The sequence below is a fragment of the Amblyomma americanum genome, chromosome 4, assembly GCF_052857255.1.
Source record: "Amblyomma americanum isolate KBUSLIRL-KWMA chromosome 4, ASM5285725v1, whole genome shotgun sequence".
Classification (NCBI taxonomy): domain Eukaryota; kingdom Metazoa; phylum Arthropoda; class Arachnida; order Ixodida; family Ixodidae; genus Amblyomma; species Amblyomma americanum.
The window spans coordinates 114,578,302-114,592,189 of record NC_135500.1 but is presented as its reverse complement, the minus strand read 5'-3'; the positions used below and the strand labels follow the sequence as shown (position 1 = coordinate 114,592,189).

Sequence of the window (13,888 nt, the reverse complement as noted above, 5' to 3'; positions counted from 1 at the left end):
GCAGTGACGGTGCATGTTTTTTTTTTTTTCTGCATGGAAATCTCGGACTAGGCCACTCCACCATAACCCCCCAACCAGTGATCGTCCATAACAGTCCTTATGTCATCATCAAAGTCTCACAAGTTTGAATCCAGTGGCAGGAGAAAAACATTCCATTTTCGACTGCAAATTTCTCAATGATTGATACGCCTTCTGCTGCCTAACAAACGTTAACAGAGCCCCAAAAGGCCAGCCAATCGAATTTTACTGAAAACAGAAATTAGGTGCACTTCTCCTACCCGCCGCGGTGGCTCAGTGGTTAGGGCGCTCGACTACTGATCCGGAGTTCCCGGGTTCGAACCCGACCGCAGCGGCTGCGTTTTTATGGAGGAAAAACGCTAAGGCGCCTGTGTGTTGTGCGATGTCAGTGCATGTTAAAGATCCCCAGGTGGTCGAAATTATTCCAGAGCCCTCCACTACGGCACCTCTTCTTCCTTTCTTCTTTCACTCCCTCCTTTATCCCTTCCCTTACGGGCATTCAGGTGTCCAAGGATATATGAGACAGATACTGCGCCATTTCCTTTCCCCAAAAACGAATTATTATTATTATTATTATTATTATTATTATTATTATTATTATTATTATTATTATTAATATTATTATTATTATTATTATTACTGTTATTCTCCTCGGTGTCCCTTTAATTCGACCTGCACTTTGATGACTCTCTTGCAGCCAGTGCCACATTGAGTGACTGAGAGTGCTTCAAACGGCTTCCTCTTTTGCCTTTGCTTCATGAAAAAAAAAAAAGATAGTAAACAATTCACTTTTCAGTAGAAGTTTCTGCATCTGCTTTGTGAGGCACACATCTTAAGCATTTATTGAGGGACGTTTATTCATTAGGTGTTCACTGCGGGATGTTTCGATAATTATTTGTGCAGGTGGCAGGTTTAGGGGCTAGCGTGTTCATGATATTGTGTTTTGCTGATGTGTCAGCTGGAGGATTGGCAGCAGTCATACCGAGACATGCTGCACAAAATCTGGGTGAACTGGTGCTTTTGCAGGTGCTGATTTCCCAGGAAACTCATTTGTTGTAATTTGTTAACTTTTCACCGTTTATATTGCAATTTATGGTTGCTATTGCGATGGGGTGTCAGTGTCCGCTGTGTGCTGTGTTGCACAAATACTTCAAAAGTCATGCTGTCTGCAGGGCTCTCCCTAGCCAGTACTGCCAGGTGCTGCACACGCGTAACGGGAAAGTAATTCTCTCGAAGGCACGGTATCACATCTTCCGGTTATGCCTTACAGCTCACCTTACAGGTTTCTAAATGTCTATTCCGGCTCACAAGCATTCCCATATCTGACCTAAGCACGATATGTACCCAGGAGAGACTGTGAATAATTTGGGTGTTGTTAACCTTGTACATGAAAAAAGTTAATTACAGCAGAGGGATTCGAACTGTCTTCTTATGTGTCTGAAAGCTCGGCACTAACCCACTGCATCACTGCACTGATGCAACTGAGTGCCCGTAATGACGTTGTTATATATTCTCAATGAATCCTGCCTTTTTGCTGCTAGGTGATGCTGCTTGAGTGGGAGTTGCAGTGCAGTGGTTTGGAAGGAAATGGTGCAGCAGGAAATCGTGGGCTCCTTTGTGTTCTGGGTGTTGTGTGTGGTCACTCCGCGTAGTTCTGTGCCCTGCAAGGAATGTCCTAGAGAGTTGGAAGGCGTATCAGGTGTTGTGATATGTTCGCATTGTCGTCTCATGCTGCTGCAGTTTGCAGCTTCGTCATTTGACCATTTCTCTCTCTCTCTCTTTGTGGTGCCAAGCAGAACCGGAGGTGGCACATGATGCCATGGCATCAGCCAACCTACAGACTGAGCCGGTGCGGGCAGCCGAGTGCCACGCATGCAAACCCTTCCAGCCCCTGAGTGGCGTGATGAAGCCGAGGAACTCAGCACCATTGCCCTGCTGTGCACAAGGCACAGGATGGAGTCAGGTACATGACGCAACGATTGAATTGCAGTTGAGAATTATGTTATTTTTCTTTTTTTCGTACATATGAAGATGGGGGAACAACAACAAAAAGAGGGATATGCTAAAAAAGAAGAAATTTGTAGCCCCTATAAATCTCATGAAGTTATTAAACATACTTGTGTAGTCCAATATTTTTATCATCAAAAAAAGGAAGAAAATGCTTCCTTGACACACGAGAAATGCATTCATGCAAAATAGTTTATGGTTGATGAAGAGACCAGTCGCCAAAACCCATTTGCCAAGGTCCAACACATGGCATCCTCACCATGTTACTGCTGGTAGTTGCAGCTGTCGCACTTATATCATCTGAAGTGGTGTTTGAATGTGTTCGGAGCACCTGAAATTTAGCTTGTTTTACAAAACGCAGTTCAGCCAGGAAATTTCATGATTTAATGTCATACTGAAATTCTTATCAGCTGCGATCATATCACAAAAATTCCGCTTAACTTCTCACTTTACTGCTTGGGCTACATGCTTGCCCTATGGCTTTCACCTTTCCATGAACCGTGGTGACTAAGCCGAAAAAGATATTTTGTAGACATGGTAGTGCACCACAGTCAGCTTGCAACAAAATCTGCTGTCCGGTATTGCCCCTATCAGTTTTCCCGCCACCCTGTATTTACTTGGTATGTCTTCATTTCGTATCCTATCTGTACGAATGGTGGCAGCATTCCAGGTCATTTATTATATACTGTTAAATCTGGATATAACGAAGTGGAGAAAAGTCGCAGTTTCCCCATTACATGTAGGTTTTCATTACATCCAGTTTTCGTGTTAAGTCTCAAAAGGACAATGCAGAACTGAAACTAAAATACGAAGTAAATGTAAGTGAAATTGTCTTGCAAATGTTTGCAGCAAATTCCATTACTCGAAGTCATAAAAGCAGAGAAAAATTTTGCCATCACAGAGTATCTGGGGGTTAGACTTTCCAGTTTTCATTTTTTTAAAATTTGACGGACTTTTTTGGCATTTATTTTAGAGTCCCTCTTTTCGTTGTTGTTTCTTTCCGGTCTGCATTTTTTCCCCGAGGCAGAATTACTTGCTTTTTTTTTTTCGGTGACATATATGGCACCATTCTGGAATCAAAACTAGGTATAATTTATCTTGCCTTGTTTAATAGTAAGAGTAGTTTATGCACAAACAGTTATGCTGAAATGACTATTCCTGGAGTAATGGTTGCAACACGAATACAGTCTAGAAAAGAAAGTAACGGCATGAAGTTAGCCTATATGTGCCTAACATCTTACATGTAGGACAGCTCTTTTTTGTTTAGTAACTCTACAGGTTTATTGCGTAATAGCTTGCATCATTTAGTGTTGGTTCAAGAGGGCCTAAACTTTTCCTGTGCAAGGGTTGTGTGTGTGCATTCAGTTTTGTGCATTCTGTGCATTCATAAAGATCCGTCTGGATGCCATTTTTGAAACTCGACCCCATTAACTACATTGTAATTCTGCAAGAGAAACAAATCATTTTTATGTGTTGTCATAAGGGAACCACCATGCTTGATAAGAAATGTAATTTTAAAGTCATGTCAAATATTTGAAGCTTTCCCACACAGAACAAGTAGCAAATTTTCCTGGTAGTGTCCTACATGGTAGGATGGCTAAAAAAGACAATGATAACAAAAATGTAGCCATCATTAAAAAGATGATTGTGAATTGTGAAGCGAAATGAGCATTTTCTTTGAAAAATAATTTAATATTTTCAAATTTCTGAAGTTTTGGCATATAGGGTAAAGTGATTGAGCCCAGGCAAAAACGTACAGTTGGGCCCACTTACAAAGGCCAGTCATAATTAATGCTAGCTTATTATGAATGAGGGCAGTGCTACTGTCAAGGTGTGCATTAGGGTAATGGCACTGCATCTCGGAAATAGTGAACAAGTGTGGCCATACAACTCTGTTGTAGCGAGCAAGGGGGTGTCACAAACTCCGCACCACAATCGAAGAACTTGCCCTTCTTTTGGGAGCAGTGACCGAAGAGCGTCTTCCAGCATACCTGACAGAGCTCTCCTACCTCCCCTGCTTTGGAAAGAAGGTGGCCACCGAATAAGTAGTAATAAAGCTAAGATATTTCCAATCGTGGCGTAACTGTTTACCAGATGCGGCCATCAAAAATTTATGCCCTGGAAGGCGATGCTTGCACTGGTATAAAGCTCCGCAAGCTTTGCATTGCCGGCCTTCTGTGCATGAGCAACAACCAACAGCTGCCATTTGTCATTGACAAGTCTTGCGAGCTGCCATGCTTTGGGAGGTATGCTCACATGTGGAACACAAAGGCCTGGATCACAACCAGCTTTTGTTTATTCGATGAGTGTGCAGCTAGTTCCAGAATTACGTGGCAAAAAAAGAAATCGGAAGTTCCTGGCTGTGCATGACAACCATGCGAAAAACCACGTGCTACGTTCTCTGACTGCGGGGTGAATATGCTCTTCTGCCTATGAGTGCGATAACAAAGACTGGATACGGGAATCATTCACATCGTCGAGGTGTCCGCTTTCAGCTGTGTGTCACAGCGACGCACTGATAACAATTGACAGACCAGGTGCTGACGTCCCAGTTAGGATCTCCTCGTTCACTGCCATGGAAATGATTAGGGCATTTTTATGGAACCGGCTGCAAAGTGCATCGTAAATTGCTTCTGTAGAGCAGGATTCAGGGACTCGGAAATGATGGAGGATGCATTTGAAAAACCTAGAGTTCGGGTACATTTGGATTTGTGGCAGCGGGTCATTGATGCTCAGCTGGCCGGACCTGTTTGTGCACGTGATGACACCAGTATCACAGTCACACATTGACGAATCTACCGTATGCTAAATACGAACATGCACCAACTGCCAAGAATCTCACAAAGATCATGGCATGGAGGCTGACCTACCACCAGCTGTGATGAATGTTTTAACTACAATTAGTTATATCAATTTAGTTTAGCTAATGGGGATTTAATGTCCCAAAGTGACTGAGGCTGTGAGGGTCACCATAGGGACGAGCTTTGGAAATTTTGACCACCTGCGGTTCTGTAACGTGCATTGACATTGCACAGTACTCGGGCCTCTAGAATTTCGCCTCAATGTCGCATCCCCAAAGCATGCTATTGGCAGGAAGTGTCTCGGCGAGGAGCACGTGACCGCTGTTGACAGCTTGGAAAGTGCTGTGATTGGGTCTACTTTGAAGAAGTGGAAGTGAATAATGGACTTTTTTAAGAAGCACACGCCACGCTTGTTTGTCCATCTATTTTTGGCTGTAATATAGAAAGTCCACTTACTAAAAGCCTCGGGAACAACTTATTCAATCAGTGCGATTGTTGGGTTTCTTATAAGTGGCCTTGGCTGTACTAATTTGTTGATAAAAGTTTGGTTGTGCAAGAAATGTAATAAACAAAATGCAAAAACAAGCACAAGCAAACAGGGCAGCAACACACGTACACTTACACTTGCCTCGCTTAGGCATGTGGAGCCAGGCCTTTGTAGAGTGGCATTCATGTGGGAATAGTTTTATCTGGTTATGATGAAGTTATGGTGAATGCACGTGTGTGTATTTGTTGCTCACTGCTCTTTACTTACTCCTTCAGTCACGGAATAAACTATGAAAGCAGCAAAGGCTTCATAGGAACAAATCTTTGGATCGGAAAGAAAGAAATGATGGTGGCCAAAATTCAGAAGGAGTGAGAGGGCCCGGGTTGTGATATCCTCATGATGATGGCAGTGATGGAAGTGCAGCTGAACCATTGCGGAAGCCAGAACTTGGCACTTTTTCATCACGCTTGTGCTTGGACGTGGAGTGGACGGTGGCTTGTTGCAGTTAAAAACGTTGCCAGTGTCCTTTAATGTCATAACTCCTTAGCCAAGTGACTGCTCTGATAAGGTGATGTGATGACAGTCTGTGAGCAGAAGGCACTAACTAGGTAGTGGAGCATATCGGTCTACACCTGGCATTTGTCTTAAGTAGCTGAGCAGTGCCTCAAAATGGACAACTGCACTGCTTAGTTCAATGATCGCAATGTCTCACCAGGCCCCTGGCTACCGCACTTTCTTCTTTCTTGTGAATGAATGAATTACTTGCACTCACTAGTCGACATGCCGTGGCGTACATCTGATGCTGACCTTTTTGGTTAAAACTGAATTGCAAAAAAATGAATTCAATGTGTTTATCGTTTCTTTTGAAAGGGGGGGGGGGGGGGGGGCCTGAAAACCAGTTTCTAGTTATATCAAGGTCAACCACAGTAACACTTTCATTACATACAGTTCACGAATACACACGCTTCAGTTGAGAAGGAGGGAACCGTTGGGGAATTTAAAAATTCCCCAACTTCATTATATCAAGGAATTTGCTGTATAGAGGTTTGTAACATCCAGGTTTAACTGTAGTCCTTTTGCCATTTCTTCCTCTAGGCGAAAAAAAAGGGGGGGGTGGGGGCTACATTGTGCAACATAAAACCTGTTGTGTCTGATGTGGCAGCGAAGAGTGTAGTGTGTACTGGTGTGAGTTGTTCTTCAGCAGCGCATGCAAGCGCACTTTTGTTCTGTGCAACAGTAATTCTCCGTTTGGCCGTGTGTAGCTGTTATGAGCATAATATTGGGATTTGAGGGACGGACCTAATTCGGACATAATAAGCTAAAAATTGCATATTCCGGGATTTTTGTGCGCCCTATTTCCGGCCCCGTAGATGGACTTTTGTTTCAAGTTTTTTTTTGTCAGTCGCCCAGGTTTTGTCATTTGGGTTTTTTTTTTATTATATGCCATGACTATCCTGTTTTTTTTCTTTAAATCCCTGAAAAGCGAGTCTTGTTAGCTACATTTTGATTTCATACAATGGACGAAAATGTTTATATTTATGGTTCGGTAAATCTATAAGCGTATGAAGTTTTGAAAGCGTTTGGGGATAAGGTGGCTGCAGCTGGCACAGGACAAGTTTAGTTGGAGAGATATGGCAGAGGCCTTTGTGCTGCAGTGGACATGTCTAGGCTGATGAACAAAGATGGATTCTTTAAGCCTACAGTTAAGATTTGAAGTTCATTCTTCGGGCTCCACCAAAGGTGCTTCACCGTCCAAGACGGTATAACAGATGAGATCAGGCAACACTTAAGGGAAGGTGAACTGAAGCTTTATGCAGGAATTTACATATTTACAACAGAATAAACGGTGAGCACAATTACATGGAACTGGCTAAGAGAGCATCTTCCCTGCATGGCATCGCCAATGATGCAATGGATCTAAATCTAGCTCAGAACAATTTTCCAGGCTCCGGGGCCTGGTTTAAAGACCTAGGAGCCTGGCCCACATTTGGCATCACCCACTCACAACAATCTAACACATGATTGGTTTACAAGCTGCATGCCATGTCTTCCAATTTCCGCAAGGTTCCAAACCCTCTCCCTAAAATACACAGTGCGAAAAGAACACCAAAATTGCTTTTAAAAAATTGGCATTCCGGGAATGGACCCCGAAATAATTGGCCCACTAAGTTACGTGCCATGCCCAATACCTCCACAATAATACGCAAACTCTTTCCCCTACGAAATAAAAAGGAAAACACATGAAAAGACATCAAAAACATTCCCACGTGTGTCGCCAGCTTCCTGAAGACTCGTGGCCGTGGTGGCTCCCACCATTGGGGCAATTATCGCCTCAAACGAGCCGCTACCACTGCAAGTAACAAACAGAAGTGCTGAACCGCGTTTCTTCGCTACTCGTCTTCACGACGTCTGTTGACAGGCTTCCCCCGAAATCCGGGAAGTGGCACAAACCATGCCTTTGCTGTCTTTGAACGTGTAGCGGCTCCCTTTTTGTCCGGCTGCTTTTCGTTATGCCGGCCCCTTTCCCGAGAGCTGTTGACATACAACGTCCTCGGGCGTTGGAGTCGCAGGGCCCGCTATCCGCGTCCTTGCTGATCGTACACCATGCTTAATTGCTTCCAGTCAATAGCGAGCGCCTGGACCCATCTTGTCTGGCGGTGTTCACCCTTGAAAGGCTCTGCTGACCTTCCAAGCCGCATGATGTTTGCTATGTCAGGACGAGGGGGCGGTTGGCGTATGGTGGCTTCGGCGGGGCAAGGGCTCCCACCACTTGTGGTGCCTCTGGTGCGAAGCAACTCTATGGAGGGCAATTAGCAAACCGTGCGACCCTCCCCGCGTCTCGGCGCGCAGCCGCATTGTCCCCGCAAACGGGACCTTGGGCGGTTCCTTGAAAATGTTCACCCATCTTTCCCTCTAACTCTGTCGCGGCCTTGGCTAGTCAACGTCTGCCTGCCTCGCCTTGTGCACATCTTGTCGACACGCATGACGGGGGTGAACGAGGAGTTCGCTGTTTCAGTGGGTTCGGGACGGCAACAAAAGGACGCATGGTCCTAACAATGCCGCGGGCATCCACCGATCCCTTACAGCTACCACCCCAACCTGCCTTTTTTTTTTTTTTTTACTGGCGGTAAGGAAAGAGTTAAAGCACAGATTGTACTGTGTTGAAAAGCATAAAGCCTAGTTGATGTTTTGAATGCAGTTTGGGAAGTAAGAACTCTAGAACTGTTACTAAAGTGGTCCAGGATTTGGTGCGTTTGTGACCTCCCCTTGTGCCAATTTGCATTTAGGCAAAAATGTTCTTGGGTGAAGAAATTGTGAAGGGCAAAAGTTGTGAAAAATGGTACGGGCCTAAGGTAGTGAAAATGGGAGATTTAGGCCAGTAGCAGTCGACAGCCAATAGCTATCAATTCCTCGATATTACCAAGTTTCTCAGTTCCCAAATGGCACCGCTATTAAATCTGGTTTCACTCGCCAGCAATGTCATCGAACTCCCCACCAATTGATCTAGCTCGAAGTGTTTGCGAAATGGCAGCTTTACAAGCTGCTTGGAAGATTTTAAAGTGCAGCTCTTGGGTGCCCGTTCCTGCGTTGAGCGGTGCACCTCGGCGCCAGCCTTGGCGTAACCAAGCGAACGAGTGCATCGGATGATAAAAGAGAGCAAACGCCGAGCGCAGTGGAGGACGAAAGACGGCAGTAGTGAAGAGAATGCTGAGGGGGAAAGTGGAGAAGGAGTGAACAGCAGCAGATCCTTCTTCTGTGGGCAGCAGCGTGAGGAGTAGAGTAGCACGCGCTGTTGTCTGCTTGCCGATGACTTCACCGATAAGTAATGCATTGCTCTCGAGAGATGGCGCCACTATGGTAATTATGGAACATGCGCAGAGTAAAGTGTGCTGACTACACTTTAGCCACTGTGCCGCTGGCTCTCTCCGCTTACAGCGACAGCTAAGAGGGCGTGAGAAGGAAAGCGAAGAAAGAGGGCAGCAGCGTGAGTAGTGGAGAGGAGTGCGCTGGTCGTTCGAACGAGGTGCGGCTCATTGACAGCATAGTGGTACGTGCTGCTCCAAGTCGAAACCCAGAGCAGCCTTCGTTTGGCACTGCATGTTTCATATGCAGTCGGCTACGGTTCAAGTACTGCAGCAGCTGCTCTCAAAAATTGCATAACCAAGAAGCATAATCGTTTGCTAATTTTGACGCGAGAGCATTGGTACCCCCATGTCGGAAAAATATTGTCCGGCGATAACATCGGCAAGGCAAACATTGGAAGCCGCGTAGCCAGAGCAACCGGCAACCTAGGTGGACCACCTGGGTCATGCGACCTTGTGGCGTCATCACAGTCTGCCCACCAGATTGTGAGCAAACTGACCACCTTGACGGGTGGCACTTCAATTAATGATTGTTCATGAGACGTTGCTCAAGAAGAGCAACCTGGGTAGCACAGGTCCCACCGGTGGCAGCTGCCATTGCAAAGCAATGGAACATTGCTTAACCGCTGCAATGCTGTGCCAGGAGAGGTATGAGGACTCCCAGGGATCTAGAATGTAAAGTCGGCAATTAATAATTCTGCATGAGTGTATGGGCATTAACTCATTAATGCTATTGTGTCATGCCCTTAAGTTGAGCTTAAGTGTCCCCTCCATTTTTTTTTCCTGCTGTCTGTTGTATATTTGTGATGTCCATGATTTCCACATTGTGCGCGGAAAATTTTTGACACTCCTGTGCGCTCGCAGTGAAGACCGCGGCTGCGCGGTGCATACCCGCACGTGGGCCTCTGGCACCTGCGTCTCTGTTGAAACCGAGCAACTTGTCCGCGGACGTTCACTCTATCTGAGACTCAGTGCTGTAGCTGTAATGCACATTTTAACTGGGACCCGCCACAGTGGTTCAGTGGCTTTGGCTTTTAGCTGCTGATTCCAAGGTCGCAAGTTCGAACCTGGCTGCCGCGATCATGTTGCGATGGAGATGATATACAAAAATTCCCGTGTGCTGTGTGACGTCAGGGTCAAAATTAATCCAGAGCCCTCCACGACAGTGTCCTTCATTCACAGCATATGTGTTGCTTCAGGACATTAAACTGCGCACTTTACGTTACACTTACAACTTTTACTACCGTGTCAACCTCATTTGTACTAGGCCAGTGTTCATTTTAAATGGGTGTAACTGCTTGGAGTTGCTGCACTCACACTTTGCTGTTCATTTCAATTGTGCAACATGGTCACCGCGGCCCTTCACCATTTGTTTAAAAAAGAGTGAAGCTCTATACATAATGCAGAGTTAGCGTAGGCTTTGTGTGCACTCTAGGCTGAACTGTCAAAGACGAGGCCACAGCCAGCACAGAAACTGATCAAGACTGGCCAGGTTTGCAAGAGTATAGAAGTGACTGAGTCTGATTAATTGCTTCTGAGCAAGGCAAGCACTCGTGTGCAAGAAAACATGACACAAATGGAAAAGCATTGTACAAAAAAACAAAGTGGAGAGCCACATTTGAGCTGCTGTGCTCACGAATATAATATGCAAAGTATCTGCTCTTCAAGTAAACAAAGTGTGGCGCATTTTTCAAAGGCGCCACCTTTTCAGTTTTACAGCAGAAAACTTAGAATTGAAGACCTGTCAAGTGTGACTCCGTGCCGTTAATGACAAATTTAATTTTGTAGTGCACCTTTACATCACACATTGTTTGTCAACCTAAGACATTTGGAAATAAAAGCTGCGTGCTCCAGAGTGCTTCTAAATCGACGTCTTAATGCTCCAGGTTGCTCCAGATTGGAAATATGAGTGCTCCAGGCTGCACCTAAATCGATGCTCGTCTGCTCCAGAGTGCTACGAATTGGAAATTTTAATGCTGCAAAAATTGGTCCGAATTGTATTTTAGCACAGGAAATGGGCAAAATCAGTTGAACCACAGCAGCACCAACAGTAATTGCTTTTTAGAAATTCTAAAAACAGATCCACTACATGTCAGTGATTGTTGTCGGGTTCCTACCTATAATAGTTAAAAGCTAAGTAATAGAATTTACTTAACCGGTCTACTGGCTAACATGATTCACATCTTTTCTGACATCTGCCAACAGTGGTATTACTTATCCGCAAAAGCCATCTCTCTCTTTTTTTTTTTTTTCTTAAAAGGCCTTTTCTTTGTCAAGCTTCAGAGCTTTGCCTTTGCAGCTGACTTCTTTGTAGTAGTAAACAAAAGCTGGTGTGCCGCCTGCTTTTAGTGATGTGGTGGGCTGATGGCTGCCATTTATTTCAGTGTTTTTGTTGCAAAAATTTTTCCTTGAATTTCCAGTGTGCAATTGCAGCAATTATGTTTTGTGGACCTGTATGTTTGTACCCCGTGTGACTGCATGGTGTGCCTGCATGGTGTGCCTGCCATGCCGGCAACACGGCATGCAGAGTGGTTCCACCATGGTCAAGCGGGACTACACTCGCCGGCCTGTCCCTGTTACCGACGTGTGGCGGACACCCGTGCCCGTGGTGGTGACGACGACGGAGGAGGACATGAGTGATCCGGCTGAGCTGCGGCCAGGCGACTACATCATTGCGGTGGCAGATGTGCACCACCCAAGGCCGCCCATCTGGCGCATTGAGGGGCAGACCGTGCTGCAGCGCTTTGAGATGATCCAGGCTGGTAAAGAGACCCTGCTCTACCGCAACAGCTCCTCCTTCTCGACGTGGAACCCGCTGGAGCAGTCCAAGTATGCCAACATCTCGGTGCGGGTGCACTCCAACAGCCAGTCGGCCACCGTTGTCCAAGTGCTCGAGATCCATGCCAGCCCTAACTCCAGCCTCGCAAAGTGAGCTTTCTAGCTTTCAGGGCCAAGATGCTGTGTGTTGCTTAGAACTCATCAAATTCAGTGAAATGCAATATACATTATCTTAGATGTGAAATTCCTTGCCCACTGATTGGTCGTACATGTGCTGTGTTGTTCATTGTTGTTCATTGCCCGCTTATGTTCCCTTCCTGCTCCCCGTAGAATAAGTTGAACCTGTTTATATTGAACTGGGATATTTCCAATCATTGCCTGCATTGAATATCTGAAATGCCCCCTGGAATGTAGTGTGCAAAAGTATAGGAAGGGCTTGCATGTATTTTGGACTCCCAAGTACTGGATCATTTGACATATTGAATGTCTGCAGCTGTGTGAATATTTGACCATTTCGAATACCGATGAAAATAAGTCAGTATTTGCACTTTAAAGTGAATGACAACATTTTAAAACCTCAAATATTTTTGAAGTATTTTAGAGTTCGAGGATGCATTAAAACATTCCATTAATTTAGACAATGAAAGAAATCACCTATCAGATACAGACAGCAACCAAATACTATTCAGACTCTACAGGCGTTGCTCAAAAGTTCAAAAAATTTTCAGTCAGAAAAGTTGCTTCAGCTGTAGATTTCGAAGCTGCTTCACAACTGTGAACATAGTGCCGATCGAGTAACTGTAGGAAATGTGCAGCAAGGAGGTGGTTCCAGTGCATGCAGCCTTGAGTGAAGGCACCCGATGTGATATTTGCACCAAATGACGCACATCAGTGCGTGCGGCACTTTGATAAAACTGTTGTGTTATGGTTCCAAAGAATGACTTGCAGTTGTCTTCCCGAAAAAAAGGGAAGGATTTCACTCCAACGAATGTGAGCACCTGGCCATTGGAAACCGGGTAACCTCAATAAAATTAATGGGTACCTATCGGGCAGTCAATGTTGCGCCACAGCAGCATCTGTGGTATTATGTTGAATGCACCACAGCTTTGATGCTGCCGACATGAACGGCAACTGTTGCCCATTTTACAGCAATAGCTGTTAATGGTGCATAACCCGAAATCCACACCACTGACAAAAACATCCTCACAGTGAAAGTGTGTGAAGGAGCAGGAGAGGAGGAGGGGTAGGTTAGCTGCTGTACTGTGCAGCATGTGTGATGTAGCCTTGTTTTTGTTGACATTTTTCTCATTTAAACATGTAGCATAGATCAGCAGTTATCACTGAGCTGTCGCTTCACCCAGCATGGCGAATAGGAACGGCGGCAGGCTGCACAACCTGGAGGACAAGTTTGAGATGGACCTGCAGACAGCGGATGGGGAGAAGATGCGCCGCTGCCCTGCGGTGCACGTCACCAACCTCCCCTACAAGGGGGCAGAGGCTGTCAAGGATGATGCAGCGTTGGCAGCGGTGACAGGGCGAGACGTGATGGTGGTGAAGAAGAAAGCGATGACCCAGCCATGCAAGGTTGGTGGCTCATCATTGCTGTGCACATTATCTGCATCTCATATGTGAACATCTTTTGTAGGACTTGTTGAAAGTTTGTCTAAACAAACCATGTTAATGCTTGTCTGTATGTACCAGACAGCCAGCGGCAGTTTTGAAGAAATTGAGACTTTTCGGGTGTGCAACGTGACCTTGATTCACGCTTAGCATTCCTGTGCCTGGGGTGAATTCACAATATTCCTTGGCCGGAGTGTATTGTGTACAATGTGCAGAATTTTGGATACTCCACACACTCTCCCGTGGCACTACAGATGACACGAACGCACTAGCTGCATCCATACCCTCGAGCACTAAATGCTACTAACACATTG

The 13,888-nt window shown here is 45.4% G+C and overlaps 1 protein-coding gene across 2 annotated transcripts in view; it reads left to right on the top strand.

Moving 5' to 3' along the window:
- Nucleotides 1–13,888, top strand: part of LOC144128253 (uncharacterized) — a 31,762-nt gene that overhangs the window by 10,241 nt on the left and 7,633 nt on the right. For both annotated transcript variants that reach the window (XM_077661513.1, XM_077661512.1), the window contains exons 4-6: nt 1,815–1,981; nt 11,704–12,104; nt 13,316–13,538. In XM_077661513.1, the coding sequence (XP_077517639.1) occupies nt 1,815–1,981; nt 11,704–12,104; nt 13,316–13,538 (791 nt within the window). The remainder of the gene's footprint in view (nt 1–1,814; nt 1,982–11,703; nt 12,105–13,315; nt 13,539–13,888) is intronic.